General features: G+C 48.1%; 1 protein-coding gene across 12 annotated transcripts in view; it reads left to right on the top strand.

The window, feature by feature from the left end:
- Positions 1 to 22,398, top strand: part of elovl4a (ELOVL fatty acid elongase 4a) — a 108,939-nt gene that overhangs the window by 8,316 nt on the left and 78,225 nt on the right. For all 12 annotated transcript variants that reach the window (XM_038799312.1, XM_038799302.1, XM_038799309.1 and 9 more), the window contains exon 2: positions 2,804 to 2,902. In XM_038799312.1, coding sequence (XP_038655240.1) covers positions 2,804 to 2,902 — 99 coding nt within the window. The remainder of the gene's footprint in view (positions 1 to 2,803; positions 2,903 to 22,398) is intronic.

Below are 22,398 nucleotides of genomic sequence, written 5' to 3'. Positions count from 1 at the left end.
GTTAATGTGAACATGCCGAATTTCCTTAGTTTCCTGAGGAAGTATAGGCGTTGTTGTGCTTTTGACCACTATACCACCATTGAGCAGAAGTTTTAGACATTCCATATAAAGAGAAGAAATGCCGGTTGACCAATTGAACTTCATCCCACTAATATAACTTTATTCTGTAGAATCCAACTATATAATGGACATTAGGCAGGGTTTTCTGGCCCTTCCTGCCAGCGAGATATTCCGGTCCCACCGAAGGCGACGACCCCCCCCCCCCCCCCCCGGGCAAGTTCCAAGGTGGCAATACTGTAGACATCGGTGTATGGCATGTGTTACCGTAATCAGACTGCAAACTATTAATAGTGTACATGCTATTTCCAACCAACAGCCCTTCATATCGTTCTTCACAGAAGAGAACACACAGATACTCATCCTCTGTTAAAACGTTGACTGGAAATTAGCTTTGTATAAGGTTCCTCAAGTCTAAGAGGGGTGGAGAGGTTTCACCGTGAAGCTGTGGTTGGTAATGATAAGTTGTCTGCAGAGTGTACCGTCTGCAGTGAAATGGATGGGGGGGGAGGGGGATGGTGGGGGAAGCATTTGGGATGATGTGCAAGAGATAAAGTGAGGTGGCAGGAGGGAATGTGAGGGACTAAAGCTGGGAAGGCTGCAGAGGAATCTGTGAATGAGGATTTCAAATTCAAGATGTTGGGGAAACGAAACCACTGTAGGTTATTAATTAATTAATATTAAATCGCTTATTGTCACAAGTAGACTTCAAATGAAGTTACTGTGAAAAGCCCCTAGTCGTCACATTCCGGCGCCTTTTATGGGAGGCTGGTCCGGGAATTGAACAGTGCTACGGCCTGCCTTGGTCTGCTTTAAAAGCCCAGCTATTTAGCCCAGTGCTAAACCAACCCCAGGTTGGTTGAGAAGATGGAAAAGTTGGACTTGATATTGGAGAGAATGTGGATGACAGAGTTTTGGTGAATTTATAGATGATGTACATAACTAGTACACTATTATAGAGTTTGATGGTTAGCACTAAATGAGAAATTGATAGTACATTTCATGGCCAGGAATTTTGAAAGTACTCAAGTGTGAACAACATAATAAAAGGTTGATTTTAATTTAATTATGTTAATTTAGGGTATATTTTTTGCTGTTGAGCCAATGCTTATTTTGAGGGACAGTTTGGTTATATTGATTTTGATAATTTGAACGCCGAAATCGCGTTCGTCAATGGGGCAGAGAATCTGTTCTTGCGCAGGAAATCGGGAACGGCGCCGGTTTTGCAATTCTCCACCCCCCCCCCCCCAAAAATCAGTGTACTCCCTCGCCGAGTATCCACCGCCTGAGGCCCGCGCCGCGAAGCTCCGCTACCCACTGCCTGAATTCCTGACGGCATGGTTCTAACATGGTCGCACCATCCATGATCCTCGCGTGGCGGCTGCGGACTCAGTCCGGGGCCACCACAGCCGGGGGAGGGCTGATCGGTGGGCCAGGGGGGGGCTTCATGTGGGGCTGGGGGCAATGTGTGGAGTGGTCCGGGGCGCGCAATCGACCGATGCGGGGCACTATTTCGGCGATGCAGGTCTGCGGGCTTTGTCTGCCATGGAGCACGGCGCGGCCGCTGGAGGCTGCTGCCGTGTGCATGCGCGGCCACTGACCCGGAAGTGCGGGTGACCATAACGGCAGCTGGAGCTGCGAGCTCCACGACAGCTGCCTGCTAGCCCCCAGCAAAACGGGGAATTTGTGGCCTTTTGATGTCTGTTTTCCTGGCGTGAAAGACCACAGTTTTCCCGGCACGTGGGGACATAGTCCCAATAACGGAGAATCCAGCCCATGGTATTCTACTGCATTGTTAGTGATTTTAGAATGTACAAAACATATACAAATGATATGTCTGTAAGCAGCCGGACTTGAAAGTTGGGCAATAGAGCATTATTAATAGTGCAGTAGCATGTAGATGCTGTTAACAGTATCGGCCAATTTTCAAAGATGCTACTGTGTAATTAATGAGTTAGTAAAGGAAGTGGAAAGAAAGTAGTGTTTCACAGATATCACCAAAGTTAAGAATAGGTTTTTGTAGCATCTTTTAAAACCTATAAGTTGTTTGTAGCGAGAACGGTTGAGGCCTCGACTAGGCACCGTTTAGTACTTGTCCACACAAACGTGGACCAGTCGTTATGGCACCTAGGGAGGTCACCCAGACCATTGGAGACCCCTGAATGGTTGGGCTCTGGGCAGGGTGGTACCCTGGCACCTGGGCACCTTGGCATTGCCACCCAGGCACCATGGCAGTGTCACCCTGGCATTGCCTGGGTGGTGCTGGCAGGGGCATTGTGAGGTGCCAGGCTGGCATAACAAAGATGCCAGGTTGCCCGTGCAAGGGATCGGGCTTGGGGCGCCTTGCTCTTGAGAGCTAGGGTGGGGGGGGTCTGGAGGCCTCGCTAGGGATGCTAAGAGGGGATGAAGGATCAGGTCTGTCTTTAAAAATGGCGCCTTGATCCGCAAGTAGTCTTCCTGCACTGATGAATTGAGTTTGCCAGAGTAGGAAATTATGTAAGTGAGGCCTTGATGGGTGTTCCTCGGCGAGACCAAAAGAAACGGCAAAGTGCCTTTGCAGTGCCGAGAAACACCCCGCTAAACACGGCCAAAGGGGGAATCTGATTTTTTTTTTCATCGTTAAATTGCGCCCCTGATGTATTTTACTGGCTTTTGTGAGAACCTTAAGTTTAACGTATGCTAAAGTGTCAAAATATCAGTGATATGACTGGAATAATTTATGAAACAAATTTTTTATTTTTCATAGGTATTAGAGGGGTAATACTTCTGAATGAAATCATGGATGCAGTAGTCCACCTCATTAATGATTCTCTGGAATTCTATCGATGGAGCCTCATCATTGCAGGTACTTATTTATGTTCCGTTCGGACTGTACAGTATGTGTGTTCATATTACTCGGTGTGTGCTTTTCTAATCTCTGTGTTAGACCTAGATATTACCTAACTTGGATAGAAAAGAGCCTTTGTTACAACATAATCATCTTCCAAACAATTAATGTGTTCATGCCAAAAATCTCATTCTGGGTATTGACCAAAATTCTAATGAGCAGACATTTGTATATGACATGCCATGAGTGAAAAGAACAGAACTCTTAAATATCTCAAAATACTCTGAGCTTAAAGTAAGCGATGGCAGTGATGTGAGAAAGGTTAAGAAAGGTGGAAGTAGGTCAAAGATTCGGTTTTGAAAGAAGGGAGGAGTAGCAAAGTTGAAAGATTTAGGGACAGCATGCCAGAATGTGGGATGAAGATGGCTGAAACTCTGTGTGGAGTGCAGGGCGTGTGGAAGGACTATTGAGGGCACAGGTAATAGAACATTACAGCGCAGTACAGCCCTCGATATTGCGCCGACCTGTGAAACCCCTCTGAAGCCCATCTACACTATTCCCATAGAACATAGAATGGTTGAAGATGGCAGAGATCATTGAAAAGCAACCCAAGTACAGGATAGAATGCAAAGCTTTTGAGGACTTGCAACTTCTGGATGGCAAAACCCAGGAGATTCGCAACAATAGCAGAGGGTTAATTGAATTTTGAGAAAACAAATGCTTGGTTAAACATTTCTGTGATAATGAGGGTAAGTTAGGAGCAGAGGCAGATGTTGTGGATGTGGAAGTAATTTGATTATTGATTTTGATTTGATTTATTGTCACATGTACCGAAGTACAGTGAAACGTATTTTTCTGCGGTCGAGGGATGGTACACAGTATACAAAAGAATAATCAACAGCGAACATTGGCAAATGGTACATCGACAAACAGTGATTGGTTACAGTGCGGAACAAGGGGCCAAACAAAACAAATACATGAGCAAGAGCAGCATAGGGCTTCATGAATAGTGTTCTTACAGGGAACAGATCAGTCCAAGGGGGAGTCGTTGAGGAGTCTTGTAGCTGTGGGCAAGAAGCTGTTCTTATGTCTGATATGCGGGTCTTCACACTTCTGAACCTTCTGCCTGATGGAAGGGTCTGGCAGAAGGCAATGCCTGGATGGGACTGATAATGCTGTCTGCCTTCCTTAGGCAGCGGGAGGTGTATACAGAATCAATGTGGGGGTGACAAGCTTGTGTGATGCGCTGGGCTGAGTTCATCACACTGCAGTTTCTTGCGATCTTGGACCGAGCAGTCGCCATACGAGGCTGTGATGCAGCCGGATAGGATGCTCTATCGCACATCTGTAGAAGTTTGTGAGAGTCGACACAGACATGCCAAATTTCTTTAGCAATATTAAATATACCTTTGTGCAGATTGAAGCTCACCGTTTAGTGAAAAAGGATACCAAATGTGTATGCGTTCAGCTACAGCTTGAAGGAGCAGTCAAAGAGAGAAATAGACCCTGAAGTTGAGGCGAGGAACGTTTTACTGCTGGCTGAATAGAATAGCTTTGGTCTTGATTATTTTTAAGTCAGAGAAAGTTTCGAACAGTCGGACAGCGGAGTGGAGGTCAAGGAGTCAAAAATGGTACCAGACTAGTGGTTAGCACAGCCGCCTCACGGCGCTGAGGTCCCAGGTTCGATCCCGGCTCTGGGTCACTGTCCGTGTGGAGTTTGCACATTCTCCCCGTGTCTGCGTGGGTTTCGCCCCCACAACCCAAAAATGTGCAGAGTAGGTGGATTGGCCACTCTAAATTGCCCCTTAATAGAAAAAATAATTGGGTAATCTAAATTTTTTTTTAAAAATTAAAAAAAAATTTTAAAAAATGGTACCAGACTAAAGTTCAATGTCATCAGCATATATCTGAAAGCTGCCTTCATGTATGTTAATAAGACAATTTATGGATACTATGTGGACATAGAAAAGAAAAGACTAAGGAAGTAGCCTTGGACAATACCAGAATTTGTTGTTTGGTTGAGGGAAGAGAAGCCATTTTAGGAGTTGTCTTGGCATTGATGTGACAGGTTGGAGCAGAACATTTGCAGGAATCCACACTGAGTAGTTTAATTAGTTTCATTAAGATGAACTATTATTTACACAACACTGCCACCCCGCCTGCCCTGTGCTGGGTGTGACATTCCACCACACACCCCCCCCCCCCCCCCCCCCCCCCCCCCCCCCCCCTCCCCCTCCGGCGGTCCCTAACCTTAACATTTTCATTTTCGAGACTCCCGGGTGTCCGATGTGGAGGTCGCTCAAGATCAACCCTGGTTCTTTTCCGGGATGAGGACGCGCGTACCCCAAAATAGGACACCGTGCTCCACGCTAAACTGTGACATCTTTGATAAGAAAGCCCGCAATTCGCTCGGACGCTGACAATACTGACCGCCATACAACACGAGATGCCAAACGTTTGAAAGAACTGGGTCAGGTTGGGTGCACTCACGGATCTTGGATGCAGTGATGGGCAATGATCCATAAAGTTTAGACTGGCAACAACTTTGTCAGCCCTCGGGGAGATGGAAGGCTAGTTGGCAAGGGCAGTCAGCTCAATGCATCGACATTTGCAATCTGAGTGCCCGGCTAATGTTCAAACGAGTGCTCATAGGCGGCCAACAAAGGGGCCAACCGCTGGGTCCAAGCGGAAGCGAAGGGTGGAATTGCCTTGTCCTCCTTGGAAAGGCCAATTTGCGGTTTGCAGACCATGATGATGGTGAAATGGCAGCTGTACACCTATTGGTGGTTTTCTTCACCGCCTGGCCTTCCTTTTCGAAGGAAAGCGATCAGCACTGGGGCCATCTGCCATCCGATGGGGCAGAATGGCCCAATGCTGTACGGTGGTGTGTCGCACGTGACCATGAGAGATTTGGTGGGATCCTCGTGTGTACAACAACCCAGAAATTGGTGGTTCCTGTGATCCGCTCCACAACCACTACTGATTTTTTACTGAAATCAGAGGGCAATTGGCAAGTTTTGAATATTAGCCCAGTTTAAGCTGCTGCATTTAGGAGAGAAAAGGTGAGAATTTGGGGATAGCTCAGAGCAAACAGTATAAACCACTTTCAGTCATATGCCAGTGGCAAGGTAAATTTGCTGTTATAAACAATCTCACCAGGCTGATATTGTATCAATTGCAAGGGGAATAGATGGGCGTTTATGTGGCTGCAATTCCAGGATGGTTTGTTGCCTCCCAGGTGCTAGGATCAAGAATGTCTCAAAGTGGTTAAAGACATTCTGGGGGGGGGGGGGGGGGTGAGCAGTCAGTGTTTGTGGTACACATCGGTAACAACGACATAGGTAACAAAAGGGCCTGAAAGCAGAATATAGTGAGTTAGGAAGAAAGTTGAGAAGTCAAACCTCAAAAGTAGTGATCTCAGAATTGCTACCAGTGCCATGTGGTAATCAGAGTTGAAACAGTGGGATGTATTAGATGAAGCCATAGCTGAAGAGATGGAGTGGGGAGGGGGGGATCAGATTAGATTCCTGGGGCATCGAGACCAGTTTAGGGAGAGGTTGGACCTGTACAAGCAGAAGGGGGGGGAGATCTTGCTAGAGTGTTTGGTGAGGGTTTCTATTAACATGACAGGGGAGGGTTTAAATTAACATGACGGGGTGGAAATCTATGTAAGGATTCGGAGCAAGGGGAATCTAAAACAAGAGAAAAAGTCAGAAAGGAAAATAAGATAGTGATAGGCAGAGAAGTCGAGGGCCTGTATCATATAATAGCACGTTAGAAAATAGTATGGACGGGATAAGGTACGTTAAAAGGTTTCGTACCTGAACCCTCGGAGCATTCAAAATAAAATGGGTGAATTAGGCGGAATATGATATAGTTGGGATTTTGGAGACCTGACTCCAAGGTGACCCAAGTATGGGAACTAAACATTGAGGGCTATTCCGATTTTTGGAGGGACAGACAGAAAGGAAAAGGTTATGGAGTTGCATTGTTGATTAAAGAAGATATTGATACAATATTCAGGAAAGCTATTGGTACAGATGTTGTGGAATCTGTCTGGGTCGAGTTAAGAAACATCAAGGGGCAAAAACATTTGTAGGGGTTGTATACAGACCACCAAACTGCAGTTGTAATGTTGGGAATAGCATTTGACAGGAAATCAGAGATGCATGTGGTAAAGGAACATCTGTGATTATGGGCGACTTTAATCTGCAAATAGATTGGGTGACTCAAATTAGTCACAGTACAACAGAGGAGGAATTTCTGGAGTGTAAACAGGATGATTTTCTGGACCGTTATGTTGAGGAACCAACGAGGGAATAGGCCATCTTGGACTGGGTGTTGTGCAATGAGAAAGGATTAGTTGGCAACCTAGTTGTGAGAGAACCCTTGCGGATGAGTGACCATTAATTGGTAGAATTCTTTATCAAGGTGAATAATGAGGTAGTTGATTCTGAGACCAAGGTCCTAAAACTCAATAAAGGTAAGTATGAGGCATAAGTTGACTATGATGGACTGGGAAACATTACTGAAAGGAAGGACAGTGTACAGGCAATGGCAGGCATTCAAGGAACGAATAGGTGAACTCCAAAAGTTGTTTATCCCTATTTGGCAGAAGAGTAGAAAGGAAACTGTGGCCAAACCAGGTTTGCAAGGGAAATTAGAGATTGCATTAGACTCAAAGAAGAGGCATACAGATTAACAAGAAAAGCAATAGACCTGAGAATTGGGAACAGTGTAAAATTCAGCAAAGACAAACCAAGGGATTAATTGCGACGGGTAAAATACAATTTGAAAGTAAACTAGCGGGAAACATAAAAACTGACTGCGTAGGTTTCTATATATTTGTAAAGAGAAAAAGATTATTAAAATCTAATGTAGGCCCCTTACAGTCAGAAATGGAGGAATTCATCACAGGGAACAAAGAAATGGCTGATGAACTAAATTCGCACTTTGCTTCTGTTTTCACAAAAGAAGACATAATAAAGTATCGGAAGTTGTAAGAAGCACAAGTTTTAGTGAGGAGCAGAAGGAAATTAGTATTCGTAAATAAATGGTTTTGGGGAAATTAATGAGATTGAAGGTGGATAAATCTCTAGGGCCTGATCATTTTCATCCCATAGTACTTTAAAGAAGTGGCCCTCAAAATAGTAGATCATTAGCTGGTCGTTTTCCAAAATTCTTTGAACTCTGGAATGCTTTCTACAGATTAGAGGATAGTGAATGTAACCCCGCTATTCAAAAAGGGAGGTGGAGAGAAAACAGGGAACTATAAACCAGTGAGCCTAACATCAGTAGTAGGGAAGTTGCTGGAGTCCATTATCAAGGATTTCTTAATGCAGCATTTGGAAAACAGTGGTGTAATCAGACAAATTCAGCATGGATTTACAAAAGGAAAATCATGCTTGAGAAATCTACTAGAATTCTTTGAAGATGCAGCTAGTAGAGTTGACCAGGAAGAACCGGTGGATGTGGTTTATTTAGACTTTCAGAAGGCTTTCGACAAGGTCTCACATAGCAGATTACTGTGTAAAGTTAAAGAGCATGAGATTACGGGTAGTTTCTTGAGGTGGATAGAAAGCTGATGAGCAGATAGGAAGCAAAAAGTTGGAATAAATGGGTCTTCTCTGATTGTCAGGCAGTGACTAGTGGGGCACCACAGGGATCTGTACTAGGACTCCCAACTGTTCACGTTATGAATTAATGATTTGGACGAGGGAACTAAATGTATTATTTACAAATGATACAAAGTTGGGTGGGAGGGTGAGCTTTGAGGAGGATGCAGAGATACTTCAGCGGGATTTGGATAGGCTGAATGAGTGGTACATGCATGGCAGATGCAATATAATGTTGGCTGGTTTAGCTCAATGGGCTAGACAGCTTGTTTGTGATGCCGAACAAGGCCAGCAGCAAGGGTTCAATTCCCGTACCAGCTTACCCGAACAGACGCCGGAATGTGGCGACTAGGGGCTTTTCACAGTAACTTCGTACTTGTGACAATAAAAGATTATTATTATGTGTATAAATGTGAGGATATCGCTTCGGTAGCAAAAATAAGAAAGCAGATTATTTGAATAAATTGAGAGAGGTGGATACTCAGCGAGACCTTGGTGTCCTCTTGCATCAGTCGCTGAAAGTCATAGTTTGAGGAGGAGGGGTAAATCTTTTAGGACTGAGATGAGGAGAAATTTCTTCACCAGAGAATGATGAATCTGTGGCAGTCGCTACTTCAGAAAGTAGTTGATGCCAAAGTATTGTGGAATTTCAAGAAGGAATTAGACATAGCTCTTGGACAGAAGGGATCAAGTATTTGGGGAGGAAGGCGGGATCAGGGTATGAACTTGATGATCAGCCATGATCATAATGAATGGCGGAGCAGGCTTGAAGGGCTGAATGGTCTCCTTCAGCTTCTATTTTCTGTATGGAAGGATGATGAAGTTGTGCCAAAGAGTTGTCAAAATTGAAGGAAAATCAACTAACCTCTTAGAAATACTCCAAGTCTGGCAGCACCAGGACGTTAATGGGCAACCTTTTCCCAAACAATGACTGTGTCGTTTGGGGTGGGAATCCTAAGGTGATTCTCGCGGAGTGTATGGGCGCGATCCATATTGCACTTCACCCACACTTGGTAATTTTTTCGGAACTGGGGAGTTTCCTCACTGAATTCACACAATTAGAATTTTTTCTGGAGTGGGGAACTAAAGATGCAGGCAAGACCGGCTGCTGAGATCGGAAAGGGTGCCTAGTTCTCAAAGTTATGTTGAATTTCCCCCAACCCTTCTCTCTCTCTCTCTCTCTCTCCTCCCCCCCCCCAATAAAACGAAATGTCTGTGTCACAACCCCCCAAAATCATGCAGCCATGACGGTGACCCAGCCCCCCATACTTGTATGCATTGGGGCATCGCGCTGCCGCCACACCCCCCCCCCCTCCTCACCCAAGTGAGCACACACTGCAATGGTGTCATCGAGACCCCCTTCCCACCTTTAAGGTTACCCCTCCCCTTTCTGGCACCCCCCTTGCGCCCGCTTCAGGCTCTACCCTTCATCACCCCACCCTTCATAGCCCCTTTTTACCCCACCCTTCCGACCATTCAGACCCCCCAATTTTCATGCCTCCCTTCACTGCCCCACCCTTCATAAACCCCTCAAGCCTCCCTCCTTTATTCCCTGCTTCACACTCCTTTCATGGCATGGGCCCCCTCAGGCCCTGCTCCGTGTGAGTGCCCCCGCACCCAGGCAGTGCCAATCTGGAAGTGTCATGTTGGCACTGGCAAGGTGCCAGGTTGGCACAATCAGGATTCCAGGTTGGCACTGTCGGTGCTGGGAGCAGTGCACTGCCATACCCTATCCCCGACCACCCCAGGGCTCCAATGGCCTCAAGTCCTCCGGCATGCCCGTCATGTCTTGTTTTCGTTTTTGGAAACCAGTACTGATTGGCATCGGCATCACACTGCAGCCGGTGAATCCTGGGAACTGGGAGACTGCAGCCTCAAACGGGCTGTGCATATTTAAATGAGGGCATGATCCAGATTGGTCGGGCGCCGCGGGTCGGAAGCATTGTGATAGGTTTAGCGCACGGCACGGAAACTGTTTAGGGGCTCACCTGCTATTCACCGTGAATTGTGGGATTGGTGCCGGGTGTAACATGGCCAGAATATCACGCCCAATGTTTCATCTCCATAGATGTTGCCTGACCTGCTCTGTATTTCCAGTATTTTCTTTTTTTTATGTCAGATTTCCAGTATCTGCCGTATTTTGCTTTTCGTTCAAGTGATATGTTTTGTGGACATGTTCAAGTACCCGATTCAGGAGCTACAGTGTCAAAGATCTGTAGCTGGTTGCATATAGTGCGCACCTCAAGTAGAATCTGTAAACCCAGGGACAAAAGTGAGATATAGAAAAGTTTTCCTTTAGTTTTGTATAATTATTCCTAATACTTTTATGTCGTTGGATGTGGAAATAACCTGATTTATAAGGTACAATGCCCAAGATGTCCCAAAGTACTTTACAAGCAATTAATGTGAAGACACTGTGTTATTCTGTCGGTGGGTATGCACACAGCATCGCCCCACAGATGGGTAAATATGAAAAATACAGTGGGAAGATTTTAAAACCTGAAGAGGCTTCAACAAAAACAATTAATATTTTTACTGGCATCATTTGAAATCTGCAACACCCAAGTCCACCTTTCTCAACCTGTGCACAATAGTGGGTGGCATGGTAGCACAGTGGTTAGGACTGTTGCTTCACCGCTCCAGTGTCCCAGGTTCGATTCCGGCTTGGGTTACTGTCTGTGCAGAATCTGCACGTTCTCCCCGTGTCTGCGTGGGTTTTCTCCGGGTGCTCCGGTTTCCACCCACAGTTGAAAGATGTGCAGGTTAGGTGCTAAATTGTCCTTAGTGTCCAAAAAGGGTTAGGTGGGGTTATTGAGTTACAGGGATAGGGTGGAGGTGTGGGCTTAAATAGGGTGTTCTTTCCAAGGGCCAGTGCAGACTTAATGGGTCGAATAGCCTCCTGCACTGTAAATTCTATGATCCATGATTTGTCTTGCTACTTGGCCAATATTCGATAATAATAATCTAATAACAATCTTTATTAGTGCCACAAGTAGGCTTACACCAATACTGCAGAAAAGTTTTTAAAAATAAATTTAGATTACCCAATTAAGGAGCAATTTAGCGTGGACAGTCCATCTAACCAACACATCTTTGGGTTGTGGGGGTGAAACCCAGACAGACACGGGGAGAATGTGCAAACTCCACACGGAAAGTGACCCAGGGCAGGGATTCGAACCCGGGTCCTCAGCGTCGTAGTCCCAGTGCTAACCACTGCACCACCGTGCTGCTATTTTACAATGTTACTATGAAAATCCCTAGTCGCCACACTTGGCGCCTGTTTCGGTACACTAAGGGAGAATTCAATGTCCAATTCACCTAACAAGCACGTCTTTCGGGACTTGTGGGAGGAAACCCACGCAGACATGGGGAGAACGTGTAGACTCCACACAGACGGTGGTCCATGCCGGGAATCAAACCCAGGTTCCTGGAGCTGTGAAGCAACAGTGCTAACCACAGTGCTACCGTGCCACCCATACGGATGAGCAGGAATGACCTCCAGCTAAAATTTAGCAAGACTGAAACTATTGCCTTTGGTCCTTACCATGAACTCTGTTCCCTCGCTACCAACTCTATCTCTCCCTGTCTGAGGCGAAGCGAGACTCCAAAGGTGAGCTTCTGACCACATATTGACACTATCGCCGAGACTAACCACTTCAAACTCCATAGCATCACCTGACTCTTCCCCTGCCAGCCCCCCATCCTCTACTCCCCATAAATCTGAACCCATCCAAAACTCTGTCCATATCCTCCCTCTTGCTAAATACTATTTACTCATCGTTACTGTGCTCACTGACCCACATTAGCCCCAGTCCGTACACACCTCAATTTTAAAATTCTCATTCTTGTTTTCAAATCCGTCTATTGCTTTGCCCCTCCCTACCTTTGTAGCCTGTTCCAACCCAAATCCCTCCAAGAGCTCTGTGTTTTTTCAATTTTGACTTCTTGAACACCTTCTTGGGCAAGTCCTCAGAGTCGAGAATGACTTCCTGGCATTCCTACAGCCTCTGTCACAGATGGGGCAGATGGTGGTTGGAAGAGGGGGTGGGTTGGATACCTGGGTTGTCATGTGCTCTTTTCACTTTCAACACTTGGCTTCAGCTTTCTCTGGTCGAAGAAACGTTAGGGGCTGGTTTAGCTCACTGGGCTAAATCGCTGGCTTTTAAAGCAGACCAAGCAGGCCAGCAGCACGGTTTGATTCCCATACCAGTCTCCCCGGACAGGTGCCGGAATGTGGCGACTAGGGGCTTTTCACAGTAACTTCATTGAAGCCTACTCATGACAATAAGCGATTTTCATTTTTGTCATCTTCAGGTGCACAGCTCCTTACCGGATGCTTTTCCTCCACTTGGGAAGGTCTTGGGCCAGGGATTCCTGGGGGTGTGGGGGGGCTGCAGTTTTTCAAGGAGGCTTTCACGGTGTCCTTGGAAGAGTTTCCCCAGCCGCCATGGGACTTTCTTGCCATGTCAATGCTCCTTGTTTCGGGAGTCCTGTGCTAGACATCCGGAGCTGATCAAATGTGGTTAATGCTTCACTGCCGGGGATGTTGGCCTGAGTAACTAATGTTGGTCAGTCTATCCTGCCAATGGATTTTCAGGATCTTGCAACAGCAGCACTGGTGGTACTTCACCAGGGTTTTGAAGTGCCTGCTTGTACATAGTCCCTGTTTGAGCCATACAAGAAGTCTGTAGACGATGAGCTTGATGCTGTGTCCGAGGTTCTGGTCTTCAAGCACTCTTTTCTTCAGGTGACTGAAGGCTGCTGGAACACTGAAGGTTGTGTTGATGCTCGTTGTCGATGTCTGCCCTTGTTGACGGTAGGCTCCCAAGATATAGAAAGTAGTCCACTTTGTCCAAGGACTTGTCATTGTTTTTGATAACCCAGGGGCAGTACCATGTGGTGGAGCCAGATTGGTAGAGGACCTTTGTACGGATGTTTAATGTAAGACCCTGCTCTCGTAAGCCTGGGTGAAGGTTTTAATGATGCTTGGAGTTCAGCTTCTGAGCGTGTGCACACTGTTGTTGGATCTGGCCTGCAGGTGGCGGAGGTTGAACAGATTCCTGTTTGTTCTGTAGTTCAGCTCCATTCCAGCAGAGAACTTGAGGGTGAGATGGAACATTGCAGCAAAGAAGATCAAGAAGAGAGTTGATGCAATGGCACAGCCTTGCTTGATCACAGCCTGGTGGATTTGGTGGTCAGCATCACAGCTTGCACGTCATCGTGGAGCAGGTTGAGGATCATGACGAGCTTTTGGGGGCAACCGATACAGAGGAGGATGCTCCATGATCCCTGCGGGATAGATGTGAAGACACTCGTGTTAAAGACAGAGTCTCTGTTAAGGAGTTCTTCAAATTGCTTCTTTCAGTGGACACTGACTGCCTCTCTGTTCTGGATGAGCACTTCTCCGCGTGTTGAAAGCCTTTATGAGGTCCAAGGAGGCCATGTAAAAGGGTTGATGCTGTTCCCTGAATTTCTCTTGTAGTTCCTGGCAATGAAGCTCATCTCCATTGTGCCCCTTAGTGGACAGAATGCGCATTGCGACCCTGGGAGGAGCACTTCAGCCATGACTTGCTAGGACCTTCTTTGTGGCTGACAGCAGGGAAATTCCTTTGTAGTTACTGTAATCGGACTTGTCACCTTTCTTGAAGATGGTCACGATTACGCATCTCTGAGATCTCCTGGCATGTTCTCCTCCTTCCAGATAAGGGAAATGAGGTCACATATCTGTGTCAGTAGTGCTTCTCTGCAATGTTTTAGTACTTCAGTGGGGTTGCATCTGCTCTTGTTGCCTTGTTCTTTACTTGTGGGATGGCCTTTTCTACATCATGCCGAGTTGGGGCAGTGCTGAGATGGTGGGGGTTAGCATGCTGCGGGATAGATGTGAAGACACTCGTGTTAAAGACAGAGTCTCTGTTAAGGAGGTCTTCAAATTGCTTCTTTCAGTGGACACTGACTGCCTCTCTGTTCTGGATGAGCACTTCTCCATTTTTGTCAGTAGTGATGTCGAGCCTTGGGTGCCTGGGCATGAGATGGTCTTAACAGTGCTTAAAAAAACCTTGTGCATCATGGTTGTCGGCTAACTGCTGGATCTCCCAGGTTTTCGCCATCTGTCTTTTCAGGTTGAGGGTTTTTTGCTGGACTTTGACCTTCAGTCGTCTTTAGAGCTGCTTTATTGCTCTTGAGTTGGGTTGATGTTTTAGGTTCAGAAAAGCCTTGTGTTTACAACTTATCAGCTACTGGATCTCCTGATCGTTCTCATCAAACCAGTCCTGTTGTTTCCTGGCTGAGTGACCAAGTGTCTCTTCGTAGCTGCTGATTATGGACATCATGAGAACAGATCAGGAGCTGTGGATACTCTGCATCTCTGGGGTCACCGGGATTCATCAGGTTAGCAGTGAGGGCACAGGCTGAATATGTCTTTGAGTGCGTCAACCTTGATTTTACTGCAGCATTGTTTCTGTTGCCGTCGCTTCTTTCGGGCTACATTGATGTTGATCATAGAACAGATTAGACAGTGGTCCGTCCAGGAGTCATGGTGCAGGTGATGCACATGTCCCTGCAGTCCCTCGCTAGCACAATAATGTAGACAAGCAGGTGCCAGTGCTTGGAGCAAGCGTGTTGCCATGGGGCCTTGTACTTGTCTTGTTGACAAAATAAAGTGTTACATAGAAACACAGAAAATCGGAGCAGAAGTAGGCCATTTGGTCGTTCGAGTCTGCTCTGCTATTCAACATGATCATGGCTGATCATCTATTTCATACCTATTGACACCCTTAAGAGTCTAGAAATGTATCTATTTCCTTCTTAATCATATTCAGTGATTTGGCCTCCACAGCTTTCGGTGGTAGAGAATTTCATAGGTTCAGAGCCCTCTGAGTAAAAACATTTCTCCTCATCTCAGTCCTAAATGGCCTACCCTGTTTCCTGAGACCCTCCAGGGAGAGGAAGCAATGTCCCTCCATCCAGTCTGTCCAGCCCTAACAGAATTTTATATGATTCAATTCGATCCCCTCTTATTCTTCTAAATTCCGGTGAATATGGTCCAGTTGACCCAATCCCTTCTCATATGACAACAATCCTGATGTCCCAGATGAATCTTTACTCCCTCCATGACAGGTACATCCTTTCTTAGTTAAGGACCTGCATACAATACTCCAGGTGTAGTCTTACCAACACGCTGTACAGTTGCAGTAATATATCCTTGCCAGTGTACTCAAATCCTTCTTCAATGATCCTTCATCCCATTTAACTGGTTGCTGCTGGTTATGACAAGGCCATGTTCTAGGAATTTTGTCGGGAGCAAGGTATCTTTTGTGTTGAATTTCCCTACTCCTCTCTCTGCCAATTACAGCTCCCCTGTGATTTGGGCCCTTTCCAACTCTAGCATTGGAAGATCAGCTTGTCACGCATTGGGGCTTGGGCCAAGGATTGTTTAAGGTGTGTACGTGCTGAGGACGGGAGCCTTCTAGGTCTGGGCTAGGGTAAGCCCAAAGGGTCATGAGGCATTTGTTTGAGCATCTACTACTTTAATTGCCTCACTATTTATGGTCATGCGTTCAGCTGTCTAGGTCTGAAATTCTGGAAATTCCTCCCTAAACCCCTCTGCCAATGTACTCTCGTTGTTTCAGGATGCTCTTTAAAATCTGTCTCTTTTATCAGTGTTTGGTCACTTTTCTTAATGTCTCTTTATGTGGTTCAGTATCAAATTTTGTTTGATATTGCTGCTATAAATCACCATTGGATATTGTTATGAACCACACTGATGTTAGATGCGAGGGTATCCCAAAACCCAGAAGGGTAACTTAGAACACCAGTTTGTAATTATGCATGTGTTTTTATGATATAATATGAGAAACGATGTATAACTCCGTGAGGAACTGTCCAGTCATTGTATGAACAATTAATAAAGAATATTTATTAACTTAAAAGAAAGTTAAAAATACACATGGCAAGTAGGACCACAATGCACAATGGCACTTAAGTATACTGCTAACAATATCGACATAATCATAATTTTACATGAAACTATCTCTTGATTCCCAATTACCTACATTCACCTGAACTCTGAGACATCCCTGTTCCCAAACATCCAATTTTAAGTAACTTTATGAACTAAATCCAGCAAGTAATTACCACAAAAAGGTTAAGGTGGCCACAACTAGGAAACAGTCTCAGGATTAGCGAAGGTGGAAAATGGCTGCCTATTTCAGGAGACTAGAGACATGATTTTCCTTCTAAGTGCTCCAGCCAGCGGATAATCGCTACTGGTCTCCACTGGAGCTAGGAGCAGGACCCAGTGTGTGAGTCTCCCCCCTTCATTATGCTAATTTATGCATGGAGGAGAGTTTGCCTCCATTGGAATCCCAGTATCGAGCCAGCATTTTTATCGGGTGGTCTGAAGTCCAGTCCCCCCCCCCCCCCCCCCCCCCCCCCCCCCCCCCCCCCGTGAACTACAGGAATAACAGGTCAACCCCCATAGCATGCATGTATGAGGGTGATCCAACCTCCCCCCATCAGTCGCCCCTGCCTGAAAGCTAAAGAGCAGTCCAGGCAGTGGCAATAGAGTAAAAAAATCACTGCATTTTCACTTCGCCTTCCTTAACATATGCTGTGTCACACAAGTGTTTAAAGCAACAGCTGTTAGAAGTGGCAGAGGCTTCTTCAAAAGCCAAGTACATTTCACAGAGTTTAAATCCTTTGATAGTCTTTGAAATGCATATCTTCTATTCAATTTCACAGAGCAATACATTGCATTAGCCAGTGATTGGCAGTTTTAATACTTGATGGATTGTTTACCTGTCCTTCCCTGTCACGCTTGAATGCATCTCAAATACCCTGCTAACCACAATGTTTATAAACACTTTTGCTATGATCAATAGCTCCTCAACACATTAAAAGGAGCCAAGTGCTTTCTGCTGTGAAAAAGAGCAAGTGAAAGCACTTAGCAGGCTTAGGATCCGCTATTCCCCGGGGGAGGGGGGTGGGGGGTGGGTGTGGGACCAGCTATTCCCATGGTGAGGGCCGGGGAGAATGCTCCTGGTTGTTGGGGAGGGACAGGGTTTGCATTGTGGGGAGGAGTGAGCCTTCCAATGAATTTTGGGGTCACCTTTGTTATGCACTAACTCCCTTGTCTCACCTTGGGGTGCACCGTGTCAGGGTCATGCATGGGCAAATTTGCACCAAAGCCGGCCTGACCACCATGAAGATTTCCCGCTCTGGGAGACGCTGAAACAGGCTTCTGGCCTGTTAATCAAATTGAAATGGATGGGGACTTCCGGTTGCGGCTATGCGGAGCTAAGCCGCACGTTCGGCAGCTCCCGCTACAGTCCTACTTAAGGACTTTTGGGCCGATTTGAGGGCCCCAAACGGCGCTGTTTCGACGAATCCTGGTGGGGGAAGGTGTCTAAAGGAGCATTCCCCATAATTTATGGTGCTCACCCGGAGTAGGGCAAAGGAAAAAGCTGCAGCAGCTCCCCAAGAAAAGCGGGGGAAGAAGGACAAAAAGGCGGCCGGCGGAACACCCGAGGACTGGTGGAAGTGGGCACAGGAACAGCAGGCCTCTCTTCTGCGCTGTTCTGTGGAGCTGAAGGCTGAGCTGCTGGACTCCCTGAATGCGACTACCAACAAGCTGCTTGGGACCCAGGCGGCCCAGGAGGCGTCCATTCAGGAGTTGCAGCAGCAGGCCGCTGAGAGGGAGGAGGAGGCCGTGGTCCTCGTGGGGAAAGTGGAGTTGCACGAGGCACTTCACAAAAAGTGGCAAGACCGCTTGGAGGAGCTGGACGTTCGCACGAGGCGAAAGAATTTGAGGCTCCTGGGCCTGGCGGAGGGGCTGGAGGGGTCGGATCTCCCGGCGTATGTGACCATGATGTTGAGCTCATTGATGGGGGCGGGGTCCTTCCATTTGCCCCTGGAGCTTGAGGGAGCCCACAGAGTGCTGGCCAGGAGGCCCAAGGCAAATGAGCCCCCGAGGGCGGTGCTGGTGTGGTTCCATCGATTCAGCGACCGGGAGTGTGTGCTGCGCTGGGCCAAGAAAGAGAGGAGCAGCAAGTGGGAGAATTCGGTATTGAGAATCTACCAGGACTGTAGTGCGGAGGTGGCTAAGCGGCGGGCCGGGTTCAACCGGATGAAGGCGGTGCTGCATGCCAAGCAGGTCAGATTTGGAATGCTGCAGCCTGCGCGCCTGTGGGTGACATACAAGGACCGGCACCATTACTTCGAGTCCCCAGAGGAGGCGTGGGCCTTTGTACAGGCGGAGAAGCTGGACTCGAACTAGGGCCTGGGGACACACTATGGCCGTTGCTGTTTTCGCTGTTGCTGTTCTTTAACTTTGACATGTGTGTTTTTTATGCTGGTTTTCTTTTTGCTCTGTTTCCGGGTGGGTCTGTCTGTTGGGTATGGGTGTGGGGAATGTTGGGGGTTCGTATTTTATATGTTCTCTTCTGTACGGGGCTGGGGGTTGGGGTGAAACTGGATTTTGGAGAGCTGCGTCAGAAGGGTGGGGTGTGGCAGTGTGAAAGCGCGGGCTTTCCACTGGTTTCCCGTGCCGCGGGGCAGGGGGGTGGAGCTGGCGGTGGGGGCGTGGCCCCTACTGGTTTTCTTTCCCGCGCTGAAGCGGTGCCAAGGAGGTGTGGCAAGAGGGGGATGATCCAATCCCAGGAGCTGCCGGGGTCAGCAGAAGTCAGCTGACTCACGGAAGTACCATGGAGGGTGCGTCGCGGCTAGGAGGGGTCCTAGCCTGGGGGGGGGGGGAGAGGCGTTATCGCCATGGGGAACGGGTCGGGCGGGGCGAGCTGGGTTGCTGCTGGAATGGTCAGGAAGGAGCTGGTGTGGGCTGGGGGGGTGGAGGAGAGGCGTTATCGCCATGGGGAACGGGTCGGGTGGGGCGAGCTGGCCTGGGGCGAGCAGTCGATAAGCTATGGCTAGCCGGCGGGGGAGGGGGGCGGGTTGCCCTCTGATCCGGCTGATTACCTGGAACGTGAGGGGGCTGACTGGGCCGGTTAAGAGAACTAGGGTATTTTCTCATCTGAAGGGGTTGAAGGCGGACGTGGCTATGCTCCAGGAGACCCACTTGAAGGTGGTGGACCAGGTTCATCTGAGGAAGGGGTGGGTGGGGCAGGTTTTTCACTCAGGATTGGACGCGAAGAACCGGGGCGTGGCGATTCTGGTGGGGAAGAGGGTGGCGTTTGAGGCGGCTGAGGTGGTGTCGGACAAGGAGGGCAGATATATTATGGTGAAGGGTAGGCTGCAGGGAGAGAAGGTGGTGCTGGTTAATGTATATGCCCCGAATTGGGATGATGCTGGCTTCATGAGGCGCTTGTTGGGCCGCATTCCGGACCTGGAGGCAGGGGGCCTGATCATGGGGGGAGACTTTAACACAGTGCTGGATCCCCCACTGGACCGGTCCAGTTCCAGTTCAAGGATGGGTAGGAGACCGGCGGCGGCCAAAGTACTGAGGGGATTCATGGACCAGATTGGAGGGGTGGATCCCTGGAGGTTTGGGAGAGCGCGAGAGTATTCCTTTTTCTCTTATGTCCATAGGGTTTATTCACAAATAGATTTTTTCGTCCTGAGCAGGGGATTGATCTTGAGGGTGCAGGATGCCGAGTATTCGGCCATAGCGATTTCAGACCATGCTCCGCACTGGGTTGATCTGGAGATGGGGGAGGCGCGGGACCAGCGCCCGCTCTGGCGCCTGGATGTGGGGATGCTGGCTGATGAGGAAGTGTGTAGGAGGGTCCGGCGAAGTATTGAGGGGGTATCTTGATACCAATGACACGGGGGAGGTCCGGGTGGGGATGGTCTGGGAGGCTCTGAAAGCAGTGATCCGGGGGGAGCTGATCTCCATCCGGGCCCACAGGGAAAGGAGGGAGAGGAAGGAGAGGGAGAGACTGGTGGGGGAGCTCCTGGATGTGGACAGGAGATACGCGGAGGCACCGGAGGAGGGGTTGCTGGGGGAACGGCATCGTTTGCAGGCCAAATTTGACTTGTTAACCACCAGAAAGGCGGAGACACAGTGGAGGAGGGCGCAGGGCGCGGTATATGAGTATGGGGAGAAGGCGAGCAGGATGTTGGCGCATCAGCTCCGTAGGCGAGATGCTGCTAGGGAAATTGGTGGAGTGACGGATGGGGGTGGGAATGTAGTGCAGAAGGAGACAGAAGTAAATGGGGTCTTTAGGGACTTCTACGAGGAACTGTACCGGTCGGAACCCTCCGATGGGGAGAGGGGGGATGGAGAGCTTCATGAACAGGCTATGTTTCCCAAGGGTTTAAGAGGAGCTGGTAGAGGGGCTGGGGGCGCCGATAGAGTTGGAGGAGCTAGTCAGGGGGATTGGACAAATGCAGTCAGGTAAGGCCCCGGGGCCGGACGGGTTCCCGGTGGAATTTTGTAAGAAGTATGCGGATCTGGTGGGCCCCCTGTTGGTGCGAGCCTTCAATGAGGCATGGGAGGGGGGGCCTTTGCCCCCGACGATGTCGCGGGCACTGATCTCTCTGATCCTAAAGCGGGATAAGGACCCCTTGCAGTGTGGATCATACAGGCCTATCTCGCTCCTCAATGTTGACGCCAAGTTGCTGGCGAAGATCCTGGCCACCAGGATAGAGGATTGTGTGCCAGGGGTGATACACGAAGATCAGACAGGATTTGTCAAGGGCCGGCAGCTCAACACGATTCAAGGTGCTGCACCGGGCCCACATGACTGGGACGAGGATGAGTAGGTTCTTTGGGGGTGAAGACAGGTGTGTCAGGTGCTCGGGGAGTCCAGCGAAACATGCCCATATGTTCTGGGCATTCCCGGCACTGGAGAAGTTCTGGAAGGGGGTGGCGAGGACGGTGTCAAGGGATCCAGGGTTAAGCCAGGATGGGGACTCGCAATTTTTGGGGTCGGGGTGGAGCAGGGAGTGCAGGAGGCGAAAGAGGCTGGTGTGCTGGCCTTTGCGTCCCGAGTAGCCCGGCGAAGGATCTTGCTACAATGGAAAGATGCGAGGCCCCCAAGCGTGGAGACCTGAATCAATGACATGGCGGGTTTTATTAAGCTAGAGAAGGTCAAATTCGCCCTGAGAGGATCGGTACAAGGGTTCTTTAGGCGGTGGCAACCTTTCCTCGACTTTCTGGCTCAACGATAGGGTACTGGGACAGTAGCAGCAGCAACCCGGGGGGTGGGGGAACGATGACTATGTTTGTTTATTTAATTTTAATTTATTTTTAAGTTCTCTTGTTGGGGTTGGTGGGTTGGATATGATACATGCGTTGATACGGTCTGGGGGGTGTTACAGTCGTTATGGGTTATTTTGTTGCATTTCATTGTTTGTTATATTTTATATTTTCTGTAAATAAATTCCAATAAAAATTATTTAAAAAAAAATGGATGCAGATCACCGATTCGCATCCTCCTGCTGGCACGGGGCAGGTAACACACTGAGGCCGTCGGTGTGGGATTAGAACATCGCAGCGGCACCAAACCTGTTTACCAAGGGGATGCTCCATTCTCCACCCGATGGCAGCAGCGGGGATGGAGAATCCCAGTTTATATCTGCAACTTGATGCAGTTCTTATGTTAGCTGTCTCTCTTTCCTTGTTTAGGGTTCTATAGTTATACTATTTATTTCCCTTTGATGTCATTCACCCTGGGGGAGTTGATTTTTTGTCAGGTACGTGACCATTTCTTTACCCCTCCACTTTGAAGTTATCACCTCTGTCGCCCTATTATTTTCTGCAGTCACATGTGTAAAATACTTGTTTTCCACTGATAGGCGAATTCGTATCTCATCATATCTTCAGATGTCTACTTCTAATCAACTCCCTGTTATACTTTCCTTTTTTCTTTTTTAATCTTTATTTTTTTCCCTTCGTATCAATAATTTACAACATTAAATACTGCCACCCAAAGCAGCCTGAATGTC

The sequence above is a fragment of the Scyliorhinus canicula genome, chromosome 6, assembly GCF_902713615.1.
Source record: "Scyliorhinus canicula chromosome 6, sScyCan1.1, whole genome shotgun sequence".
Taxonomy (NCBI): Eukaryota; Metazoa; Chordata; class Chondrichthyes; order Carcharhiniformes; family Scyliorhinidae; genus Scyliorhinus; species Scyliorhinus canicula.
The sequence above is the reverse complement of the archived record's forward strand: the minus strand, read 5'-3'. Positions and strand labels throughout refer to the sequence as shown.